Below are 12,899 nucleotides of genomic sequence, written 5' to 3'. Positions count from 1 at the left end.
TCTGATCTCACACGCTAATAAGCAGGGTTGGGCCTGGTTAGTGCTAGAATGGGTGACTGCATGGCAATTCTAGGCAACTTGTGTCAGTGAGTGTTTGGTTGTGGTCGGAGGAAGTGATGGCACAGATTAGCAGCCTTGTTTCCAAGGGCAGCTTTGGCTACATACGTAACTTAAAGGGACTGTATTGAGTTTAAAAATGTAAAAACGATGTATTTTCCTCCCCCTACATGTTCTAGCCATGTCCTAATGTGTAGAATGAGCCCAGACCTGTTCACCTCAACTGCCTCTAAAATCCTGCACTGTCACTCAAAAAATGCCGTCATGCACAAGCTTGATATAGAAGGTGCTGTTACACATATGACCTGAGGTGGCAGTAGTGAGAATAAAATGGCAAACTTGCATCTAGCCCCTTTAACAACCACCATGGAGCATAGGGAGTGAATGTCTTAAAAAAAAAAGCAAAAAAAGCATTAAAACAAAACTTAAATTTGTTTTTTATGAAGGAATTCACATATTATATTGTGCCTAAAAGCCTTGATGTGGGCAAGTTTTCAAAGAAACTGTATTATTAGTTTTTGTAGTTGTTGAAGTACGTATTTTTTTTAGTTTATATTTAAGTGTGAATTATATCATGCCTTTACGCAAGGGTTTTAGTTCTTATATGATGCCTATGGTGTGTGTGTTTGTACCACAGTGCGTTTTTGTCAAACAATACTCGACTCATGCACAGGTATGTCGCCCTCTTCAAACAGCACTGACTCATTTCAGTGTCCCACATCCTCTTTTGTGTGCAAATCTGTGGCTTGAAACCTCCACCCACTGCGCAAGGTCATATAAAATGCGTTAGACAAGTTGGCATATGGCATTGTTTGGAAGAAATGTCGACGGTTTTATCGAAGGAGTTGCAGGGAAATAAAGATGTACAGTAAAGCGACAACTGAAAACATGAGCCAAAACCGTCTTTTTATGTTATTTTTGATTTTCCTAAGTTACTTCTATTATAGCCGTTTAGTTACCGTATGACAACAGCGTGCCCTCCCTACTTCAAGGTCATTTTATTCTTGTCGGTCAGCTTGTCAACAAATGCTAATGCTCTCTACTGTTGTTGTTATATGCCACTGACTTTACTTCTGGGTCTTTGTTCTCGTGACAGACGCTGGCACAAGTTCAGTGGAACGGGAGGATCCTGCGTCTAAAAGGAGCGTCGTGGACTGTTTACAAGCACTTCAGGTGAGTGACACAGAGCAGTAAATCCTACAGTATGGGCAGTATATTAGATCAATTGGATGTTTTTTCCCGCAGGCCTTCCTTTATTGACAGCATATGTTTGTTTTGAATGGAACACTTTTCATTCAGCATTGTGTCTGATTATGCTTCTGCTTCATACACACATTTGGTGGTTTCCATTGTCAGAGGCTGAGGTCCTCTTTTGTGTGCAGCGGCTTATTACAAAAGATGAAAAAATCCCGTGAACCCCCGTATTGTTGAATATGGTTTAAACCGCATGAACTGATTGATTGATGATTGTACTGAAATAGATACAGTACAACCTTATTGACTTGATCTCGGACACAATACTCTGTAAACATGTTCAAGGGAAGTCGTGAAGTAGCTGTGGCTGTGGAAGTTGGTGGCACATAGACGTCGGATCAGACCATCTTTTTGGATGTTGTTGTCACCATTAATCCTTTCCTCTGATGCTGTATTACCTCGCCAATGATTTTAGAAAAGCACAATATTTTTAAATCAGTTTTTATGTTTACGGGATCATGGGCAAACACATAAATCCCTTTTCCATGTCTCTGAATGACGCAGTTAGTCGCTTGCATGGACAACAAGGTCACACAGTAAGTTGTGGGAATTTTGAGTCAGTGCCTCATTTATGTTGAGCTAGTATTTTTTGTAATTATATTCGTTCTGCTGAATTAAATGGAAAAGGAACAACGCTCATCTTGAGTCATTTTTTATGAGGGGGATCTGTTAATCTGTTTCCCATGTGTATATTACTACTAACCATATGCTAAAGTCGGTCAGTCAATTGAACACTAAACAACATACCGTCAATGATATCTACTCTAGTAGCCACAAGCATGAGTTTCTCATGTTTCAATCATGATTCAATCCCATAAACACATGACTCTTTGCATAGGTCTATTTGCTTACATAAATAACTGGAAAAACGAAGTTGCCAGAAGTTGTATGAGAGATTGCGTTAGCCTTGGGATTGACTCAGCAATAACTTATATATGCTAACCACTTATCTCCCACCTTACGGGCCGCATTTTCTCCAGTTCGGCTTTACTCTTGACTGGAGCTTACAGCCTATAGGTCAGTGTAATGCCTGATTTGAAAGCTAAGATTTTTTCCTTCATTGTTGCCGAGTTATTTGTTTTTTTCCATTGCTTTTTTGTCATGTTTTTGTCTCGTTTTTTACGCGTTTTCATCCTTTTTTACGTCTCAATTTCATTGCTAATTTGATGCTTTTTTCAAGAAGCTTTTAGATTTGGGTAATGCCAAAGGGAACAAAATGTGTTTGGTTCAGGTGGGGGTCCCTCATGATCCGGGGGCCAGGTTTAGGGTTAGGGTTTGTTAACCCTAATCAGGATATGATTAGGGTTAGGAGCGGCAAATGTAGTGTAAGTTGTGTTTCACTCACACAGATCTCACACATATTTTTAGAAACTAGAAGGTCTTGGCTTTCAAATAAGGTATTACACTGGCACATAGGCTGTAAGCTCTCCAGTCAATACGCTTTGAGATTTGGATGTAAGTAATTGTTAACCCTAACCCTAAGGTGGCAGTTAAGTGCTTAAGAGGTTAATGTAACTTAAGTATGTTTGCTGTATAGGAATAAATAAGGAATGGTCATAATGTACATTTTAATTATTATCTTTGCTCTGCTGCCCCCTTGTGGCGAGTCTCTGCGTAAGCTCTTCCAGATGTGAGACGGCGGGGCAGGCTCGAGCTGGGATCCCTGCCTGCGTCACATCTGGACGCTGTACAGCTGTTTCCATGACAACTGCTGTATTTGTGCGCTACTGATTGGTTTCAGATGGGGTTGATTATTTCCACTTATTGGCTCGAAAACTCTTTGCTCTCACTCCCACTGTGCACCGCTCTCGCACAGTTTGAGTCAGGACGTGCATATTTGTTAGCAGCAACATTTCTTTATTAGCGTTGAAGCATGAAATATTGCAACTGAATAAAGTAATGACATTTTCCCCAATACTATTAGTAAGTTCAATAGGGGCATTTGATGCATGTGTAACTATTGTCAGAACAAGGCACGGCTTCTCACACCAATTAGCCTTAGGTGCAGCTTGCTGGAACACATTTTGAAATCATTACATGAATCATCATTATTGGCCAATCGCAAAAAACTGCATATATTTAGGCCATATAATATCTATAAATTGTAATAGATGTAATAGATCTGCTAATACTGTGGTTCTCTCGAAAGTGTAATGTTCCTACCCCATAATTAGACATTTTCTGTGCAGCCCGGATATTTATCACAGTAGTAAATGCTAAATTCTAACGCTGCTGACCTCATTGTTCCATTTCCTCCATTTCACTTTATTAGACTGTTGTGTTTCACCTTTAGTGCTGCTGCTGTTTCCCCAGTTGTGCCTGGGTGGATTAGTTTCCAGTGGTGTGTGTGCCATGCAGGGCTTTTCTTTTTCTTTTTTCTTTTTTCTTTTTTTACTTCAATTTTATTGAATGTTTGGGAATGGTAAATATTTATTTTGCTTGTGTTGTAATGCTGATCATAAGCAGTTTTTGCCCTGTAGACCAAAGTCATGTTTATGTTGCATGAGCAGATGATATGATTTAGGCCAGTAGGCTTTAATGGACTGAGGAATTGTTGAAGCCATCTCATGCTCACAATGTTTCCCCACATGTGCTGAATCTTAACAGCGCATCTATTTTTATGCAAATGATTAGTGGTACAAACCCCATCAAAGTTGCTGCAGGTTTTTCACTCGTGTATGGTGACCTTGATTCTAAAAACATGCACACTTCCAATTGAGACATGCTTTGGACTGCCTGGAGTTGGTCAGAAGTGCATGCAGAAGTGCATAGAGGTCCTTTGTATGTGGCCGAGAGGGCGCAGCGGAGGTACCCAGTGGATGTGAGGCGGTTTGTTTGAGCGACAGATGTGATGGGTGGAGCGCTGCGGAGAGCGAGGAATGGACAGCCTGAAGGAAAAAGGGGAACGAGTGGGACGGAGGGAGAGAGGGAGGGGCCAGGCTTCGAGCAGATGTGGGCAAGGAGGCTCATTTTCCAACTGCACCAGGATTTTACTGTTTTGCCGGATTTCACATTGGAAGTTATTTACAAATGATTGGATTCTCTCTTTTTTTTTTTCTTAGCAAGTTTTCTCAACTGGAGTTTGTGTTGGTTGGAAACTGTATCGATCTAGTAGTTTTTGGTGCGTGCATGCTAGCTGTAGCTTTATCCCGGTTGTTTTTGTCAATTGGTTACAGAATCCATAACCTACGATGCTTGGAGTTTCATTTTAAAACGTATTTTGACTGGAAAAGTTGTTGTTTTTTATCCTTGAGCCACAAATGAAATCAGCAGAAGAAAGTATGAGAAGTCCCAGTTTGAAGCTACAGTGGGAATGATTTGAAGTTTCGGCATGTATGAGAGACATAGGCGGAGGTACAGTTTCTGTTCCAAAGCAGAGAGGACTGTGGATGTGGTCTTAATTAAGGTAGGTTTGTCTGCATATCTTTGAACTCCCTGGTGTCGCGTGTAATGCTGAATGTGTGGTGATTTCACAAGAAAGCCTTGTTATGCGGTCACAGTATTTCGCTTTAGCTTTGACATGTCAACATCACACTCTTCTGAGCTAATGCTAGCCCATAAAAAGTAAAGGCTACACTTTGTCAACTGCTGTCAGCTTGATAACATGGTTGCCCGTGACTCGTGGGTTGTTTGTTTTAGCACTGTGGCATTTTTGAACTAGCACAATTAGGAATATTAATTGTGAATCCACAACAACCTTGGAACTATTTACAATTACATTTTCCTTAAGGGGCAAGAAACACCAAGTATAAGCTCATATTATGGCCTCAACTGATGCACAGTCTCAGATCAAATGCAGTAGAGGTCTGTTCTAATATATTTGGAATATGATGGTACCTCGTATTACTATATGTCTTCTGAAAGTTGTCGTTACTGTATCACCAAATGTAGCAGTAAACAGTATACTGCTCAATTTTCACTTGACCTTTAGCTTTTGTTTTTGAGATCTGAGATTTAATTCTGGGAATACTCCAAATGTGAATCAGAATAGGTCTTATTGCCATTGAGAACAGGTTCACAACTTGGATTTTTCTTTATGCAGACGTGCGACATATAACCTATAATACAGAATTTACAGTTTTAGGCCAACTTTAGTGTGTCCCAAAACTGCCACTCTAAAGTTCTCAATCCAACTTTTACCAATTCTTCTTATACATTTACATTTATCTGAAAATGTATGTTGCAACATTATGAAAACTGTAGTACTCCCTACTGTTTCTGTTTTTCTTGTGTTCGACTTGGGGTTCTTTTTAAGTGTAAACCCAGTGCAAAAATCCCAAATCCAGCGGTAGATGGTTGGCCAGGGCCCTCTTCCCACGGTGCACACACCCTCCTCCGTCTGGTTGATGTCATTCTGATGTTTATTCCTTTACTCTGAAGACCACGGGCCACATGTCAAAGCTTTCAAGTCTGACCGAAAATTTGAGGCTTTAGAAAAGTTCTTCATTGTAGGTGTCACAGGGCCTACACCTAAAGTGACTCATCGTGGCGAGGTTCAACATTGCATCAGATGGCAAAGGAATATATGTCACTGTAGCGAATGAAACTTTTTAAATGTGTAAATATGTATAAGAAGAGTGCTGGTGGTTTTAATAATTGAATCGGTAAACTGTTATTTTTGTCCAATATCGATTTACATTTTAAAACAACAGTCGATACAAAACTGGCCCGTGTGACAGTGGGCAGCGAGAGCCCACCTACTGATGGAAAGTCTCTCTTTTGTCTTGAAGTCTCTTTGCAGGATGTTGATAATGGACAGAGTAGGCAACATACAGTTCAGACAACAGCACCATTGAGACCAGAGCCTCAGTGGACAAAGACCGCTTTGGCTTCAATGATTAACAATCTCACAACTAAATATGAGCTCATTGGGATGGCTCGTCCTACAAGAATATCACAAGACACTATTGAGAGGCCTTCAGAGCTCAGACTTTGAAGACTCTGGTTCGTGACAATTACCATGTTACACATTACAACTACACGCATTACCTATAGCGTTTTTATCTCGTGTTTGAGAGAAAAGAGTTTATGGTTTTGAAAAAAATCATTGTCACTTATACTTCTTTTTCTAGTGGTAACTTTTATAAGAATATAGAGGGTTAGAATAATACATTCTTATATTATTATGACCAGGCCAGTTTCTTTTGCACGTGGCAACATTTCAGTCCCTCATTTCTTTGCTTGTATGTTTTGTTTTGTTTTATTGATGCTGTGAACTGTATTTAGTGATGACCTTGATTCCTCCAGATCCAGAGGGAGACTGATGTTTTCTGTCCAGTCCAACCTTGTCCTGACCTCAGCTCTCAAACAGGTAAAAAACTGTTGGCAGAAACACAATACTCAAAAAACGCACTCTTCTCACTCATTTTTAAAATGTTCCTCTTCTTAAACCGTTTCCGTAGCCGTCCCGGAAGACAACAAGAAGGACTCATTGGTGTGTTTACAAGAGGAGGATGACATTCCAGAAACCAACACTGAAGCCCAGGACAGCACTTTTCAAGAGGTACAACTGTCAATATTTTTATTATCCACGAGGGGTATCTATTCAGTGTAACAATCTGTCCAGTCCTGAATGTGAGATAAGTTAACACCAAAGTGGTGCTAAACACTATTATTACATCGTAATAGTGCAAATCTTCATCAGGTGTCGAAATACTTTAAATACTTGTGTTTGGAAGCATTTTTGTCATGCACTGCAGTAGACGAGTTGATATGTACCTGTCTGGTCTTTATGAGCGCCCGTGGAAGAGCGTGGTAGCTTCCAACCTCACCCCCGTTTGCAGCTGTAGGAATATGCTGGGAGAGGCCAAATGCTAACAACATCTTTGGTCTTTTTGCATGACTGACCAGACAGGTATCTATCAACTTGTCTAAGCTCAGGCAAGAACACACGTCAAATGGCATTTTGGACACATGCTTTTTTTTGGACACATTTTGAGGTAAACATATTACTGTAATTACTTACTGTATTGCAATACGTATCTGAGTAACGTGATACGTATCGGATCGTGACAGAAGTCTTGTTTCGTCCCAGCCCTATTAAATAGTGTTTAACTATTTAAATATTGTTTAGCTATTCAATTGTTAATTTCTTTATCAAATATCACCAGCCACACCCCAGTAGAATTGTGGGTAACCTTCCCCGCGTGTAGAACCCCTAAGGCCCAAAAAGTCCTTTTAAGGAACAGGCCACCGTTTTTTTCTGAGATATGTTCTTACATAAGCTTAGACGAGTTGATGTGTACCAGTCTGTGCGTGCGAGGCTAAAAACGTCTTTGGTCTTTTTGCAGATACACCATTCACTGTCAACCTTATTTTACACATAATATTACTTCAATTCTTTTTTTTTTCATTTGGTTAAGAGAAAATCATTATAACCATAAACCATTATAATTAAAATACGTTTTATGAATGAAAAGGAGTAGTAATACATTTTCCCCTTCATACTGTATGTTTAAAGTGATTTACACTTTATACAATATATCTGAATAACGCCCTAGCTTAAACTTAAAAGCCTTATAGACTTCAAACTATCTACCTATGGGGTCTCATTACGTCCCAGATAGTGGTCCAGGGCATGTTTTTCACACTCTAATTGCCTCTAGCCAAAACGTCCACACACTCTGAACACAACAAGGCCGCACACACACTGCGTTTCCTGTGCATGAACATTTCCATAAGCACATAATCAGTGGTGGGCCGTGATCGTCGGCGTCAGAGCGCTTTGACGTCACACGGCAGCTGGCCCCAATACTGGATCAACGTCTGGCTAAACTAACAGTGCTCACGCGTTCTACCTTTATGCCTTTCTAAAATTAGCCGCTCTGGGAGAAGTTGTGTTACGCAACAGACTGGGAAACTCTTTCCTCTCTGCAATTTGGCAAGAGTGTAAGGAAAACCTTCCAGTTGCTCATACAGTAGTTGCGTGGACACTGGTCATAATTGAAAAGTAGTAACACATTCTACTGTTTCTCATAATTCATTTAAGAGAAACAGTAGAATGTTTTTCATTATGTGAATGGGGTTCTGGATTGTAGTGTTTTGGATGGGTAATTTGATCTTTCGTTGACTACAGTTAAAAACAGTGCTACACACTTCCTCGAATACTGAAAGAGCAGTCACTGTGAGAGTGACTCACTTGTTCTGAACAATACTTTTCCACTGGGTTTTCTCATATTTGTGAGTCCCTCGGCCAGACAAGACATAAGCCCCTTCTGTCAATGACATCAATGTCTACAGCGAGACATACTTTTTAAATCACAATGCTCTTTGTCTCATATATTTGGGGCGACAGTGGTGCAGCTGGTAGAGCGGGTCGTCTCATGATCGGAAGGTCGGAGGTTCGAATCCAACCTCCTGGAAGTGCACACTGTCGTTGTGTCCTTGGGCAAGACACTTCACCCACATTGCCCCCAGTGTCTGTGTACATTGGTGTATGAATGAGAGTATGAATGGGTGAGTGGATCCTTGCTGTAAAGCGCTTTGAGTGCCTAATGTAGGTGGAAAAGCGCTATATAAGTTGAGACCATTTACCATATAAGCGTTACATTTCCTAACATGATTTAATGCAGATACATAGACTGCTCATAAGCAATTTATCAATAACCCCTTCTGTTTGCCATGATAGCCTGTGGGATATTGTAACAACACATGTAATCTGGACACTGTTCTGGCTTCAGTGTCATCAGATCGTGCACTCGCCCTACGCTGTCCCGACTAATAAGACTTAAGAGGTAACTTCTGTTTCCCACATCTTCAAATACTTTTGTGCCCAGCCCTGTGAGCGCCTTTCAGTGGATAGTGATCCGAAGGTGCGCGTGTCCTGGTCCTCCACTGACGATGCCTCCTCTGTGCTGGGAACCTTCAGTGAAGAGCCTTCAATCTCCACCTCAGATGCAAACACCTCCAGACTCTCCTGGAAGTCTGAGGCCGAGGATACAGGTAACAGAAACAGTGACGACTAAAACATTTATCCCAAAATTATTTTTGGTGTCGGTCATTGGTTCTCAAACTATGTTTTTTACAGTGTGGCCATGTCTTGGTTTAGACTTAATTTATACCCGGCTTTATTCACATATCAAACCTCTGAAATGCCTGCCTTTGTGAAGGACTTGGAGAGATGGAAGGAGTTGAGGAGGAGGAGAAGAAAGATCAGCTGCCCATCAACATTGTATCGTCAGCCATTTTGAGAGCGACCTGCCGCTCTCTGTCTCCTTCACGGCGACATAGCTGGGAGCCGGGGAGGAACGAGATCCCCTCCGACATCGCACAGAGCAGGTCCAGCCCGACTTTACCCCACAGCCTTTGTTTTTGTTTTGTGTTTTCTACTCACAATGCTTCATCTTTTCCCTTGTAGTCCATTGAAAAGCCCATCCGAAGAATCAAGGCCTGCAAAAACTCCTATTCACAGGAGAAGGTACACAATGCTGAATGTCTCAACAGCTAGCAGCTGCACAGTCTCACCATACTATTATTGTGTTGTAAAGTGTTAATCCAATAACAATGTGTTATATTTAAGCACAAATGTTGGATTGATTTCTCAGTTACAATTAATTAATCTCTTGCGTCTCGCCATGTTTCTCAGCATGAGCTGGTGCCCAGCCAACCTGGCAACCCCTGAGCCTGAGAAATTGGACAACAGAAGGTAAACAATTAGGACTGTAAATTCTGACCCTGGATAGCTACTGATATCTGACTTTCGTTTTCTTGTTTTTGTAGCTGCAGCCTGGAGGGCCTGGCAGAGGCTGAGCAGGGTCCGCTGTCCTGTCCGGGTCTGAGTGAGCAGGGCGAGAGGGGTCAGGAACAGAGCTGCTTAACTGAGGAGGACCAGCAGGTAAGTCCTTACAGTTCAGTGTGCCTTATAAGTGGATACGTGATCTAGTATGAAGGACTACATATGACATAAATGTACCTTTTTGTTTTTGGTGTAAGAGCAGCACTACTTTTTGATTTTTTTTGCAACATCATGTTGTTTTTATCCATGTAAAGGAACTTATGACCATATAAATGAGTGTTTTGGCATAAATGTAAATGGTAAGAATGCAACAATTACATTATTTTATTTTTTTATATCAAGTCAGTGTGTAAATATGTTCAATATGAATCAATGAAAGGTTGTGGATGTGCCGCTTAGCATTTTCCGATGTTTCCCTTTTCAAAGGTCTGAGAACTTGTGTATTTTGCACTAGAATGCATTTTGACACTGTACAGCAGATAGTGTGTTTCTGTTTTGAGTTATATTTGAAATAAAATGAAATAAAATAGAACTTGTATTTCATCTTCAGCACATTAACCTCTATACCCCCTACTTAACCAAGCCTTATAGGCCGTTGTAATGCCCCATTTGAAAACTTTGGCTTAAAGCAGAACTAAGTAACTCATGCCCCTAGAGGCTATAACACTGTAGGTGTCATAGCATGTTTCATTTTTTTACTCATTAATTGTCCGTGAGAGTAAACACTGCACTGACAGAAAAGACAAAGGAAGAGAGGGATATTGTACATCCAGTTACACAATGCTAGCCCACAGTTAGCTTTGCCCGGTAGCTTGTTAGCTTCTTCTTCGTAATTCCATAAGTGTGGATTGGTGACTTCGACCCAGTGGCAGGGAAGTTGCAATTGTGGTTTTCTGGGCAGAGACACCAGAGAGCGATGAAAGTACCCCTTAACAATTGTATTACCCCCAGATGGACTACAAAAAGGATTTATAAAAGGGACTATACAGAGTTTAAAAATGTTAAAACAAAGTATTTTCCTCCCCCTACATGTTCAAGCAATGTCCTAATGTGTAGAATGAGCCCAGACCTGTTCACCAGAACTGCCTCTAAAATCCTGCACTGTCACTCAAAACGTTGTTACTTCGGTCCGAGGTGCCCTCATTCTCGAGCTTAGTATAGAAGCTGCAGTTACGCATAAGACCTGAGGTGGCAGTAGTGAGCTTAAAACGAAGAACTTACATCTAGCCCCTTTAAGGTAAACAAGTTACTTGGTACTGCTTTAAGCTCTTTCCTCGTTTTTGTTGTCTTGTTTTCGTCATGTTTTTGTGGCTTTATCATAGTTACATTACAACAAAATACAGCCAAAACGTAACAGAAAAGCAAAGAGAGCGTGACAAAAATACAATAAAAATGACTTAAACTTGACAACAAAAACAAGGAAGGAGATTAGATGACTTTTGTAGGCCTTAGCTCTCAAATGAGGCGTTACCCTGGCCTATAGGCTGTAAGCTCTGTGGTCAAGAAGCTTCTAGATTTGGGTAATGCTGACCTGGAGTAAATGTGTTCGGTTACAGTGTGGGTTAAGAGATTAAATGTATTGAACTGAGTTGAAATCATATCATGTCTTGACTGAAGTTAATCGCTGTACTCGTAATTGAGAGTGTATGTAACTAATGTGTTGTATGTAATTTATCATGTTCTGTAGCCGCGCCACCAGGTCCTGTCAATGACCTCCAGCTGTCCCGGGATGTTCCACCACCAAACCCTCACCAAATCTGTCTCTATGGTAACCATCAGCCACCGGGACGTTGATGGTGAGCGACTTGTATGCTTTGCTCTCTTTTAAGTTGCAGTATTGTTCTCTCTTTATCAGAACAGGTAGTGTTATCCAAAACTGATCCAAGTAAAGATTTGCTCTCCGCTGAAACCTTTTTAGTTTGTGGGTGTCCGCGATCCAAACGGCGCATCAGCTTCTCCATCAGTATTTCCCCGCTACTTTCCATAAACAGACGTTTAATTTCTCTGGGCTCTTCCTCCAGTGATGAGGATGAGATTGGAGGGAGTAAGTACACTACGATCAACATCACAGTGTGCGCTTAATAATGTCGATAAAGCTAACCACAAGCTCCTGGTGTGTGGTTTACCCAAATCTAAAAAAATCTAAAGTCATCTAAAATGCTTCCCCAGTGTTCCTAATCATGTCTATAATAATAATTATATAATAATTGAACAATAATAGGATGTCCTAAAACCCTGTCTTTGTGTTTTATATGTAATATTTAAAATAGGTAAGGACAAGGGACTTATTCTACCAGCTTCAGGGGTTACTTTTTTGTACTGCAGGGTTCAATTATCAAGAAAAACAGCAAGTAGATACAGCCATTTGTGGGAATGTTGTACCTAATTTACCTTTTTTATATTGTAAGCATTACAGAAATAGGGCCGTAAATCTGATTTGTAAATTAGAGACTGCTGTGTGAGCTAAATATGTGCAAATGGCTCTGCTTCTGATCCACTTCAGCCCGTGCTACTTGTTTTGCAAATGAGCAAGCGCTTGGTAATTAATCCCCTTAGTTTCTCCCTGATATGAGCCTTCAAAATCAATAGAGAGAAGGTAAATTCATTCTGCAAGCTGCCACTAGAGGGCATTGGTCATCCACTTGCACTTCCCCAGCATGTCCATAACCCTCTTTTCCTTTGTATTATTTTCTCGCATTAATGATTTGGGCAAATTTTAGCCTAATTCTGCTGTGTCTTGTCATTCTTTAGGCACAAGCTCTTTTGTGTGTAACTCTGTGGAATGCAGGTTGGTACCTCATATGCAAAATCTGATGTAAATGATAAGGTTTTTTTTTCTATTATTATTAACATG

At 40.7% G+C, this 12,899-nt stretch overlaps 1 protein-coding gene across 1 annotated transcript in view; it reads left to right on the top strand.

Annotated features, from left to right (window-relative positions):
- The window catches only part of LOC306972051 (uncharacterized protein), a 42,409-nt gene that overhangs the window by 17,276 nt on the left and 12,234 nt on the right, over positions 1–12,899 (top strand). Inside the window, 10 exon segments of the mRNA XM_079568496.1 lie at positions 1,154–1,230; positions 6,559–6,702; positions 6,704–6,814; positions 9,087–9,252; positions 9,420–9,588; positions 9,668–9,727; positions 9,896–9,955; positions 10,030–10,144; positions 11,733–11,841; positions 12,797–12,833. Coding sequence (XP_079424622.1) covers positions 1,154–1,230; positions 6,559–6,702; positions 6,704–6,814; positions 9,087–9,252; positions 9,420–9,588; positions 9,668–9,727; positions 9,896–9,955; positions 10,030–10,144; positions 11,733–11,841; positions 12,797–12,833 — 1,048 coding nt within the window.

The sequence above is a fragment of the Gobius niger genome (genome assembly GCF_951799975.1).
Source record: "Gobius niger genome assembly, chromosome: 12".
In the NCBI taxonomy this organism is placed as follows: Eukaryota; Metazoa; Chordata; class Actinopteri; order Gobiiformes; family Gobiidae; genus Gobius; species Gobius niger.
This window is presented reverse-complemented; position numbering and strand designations above follow the sequence as displayed.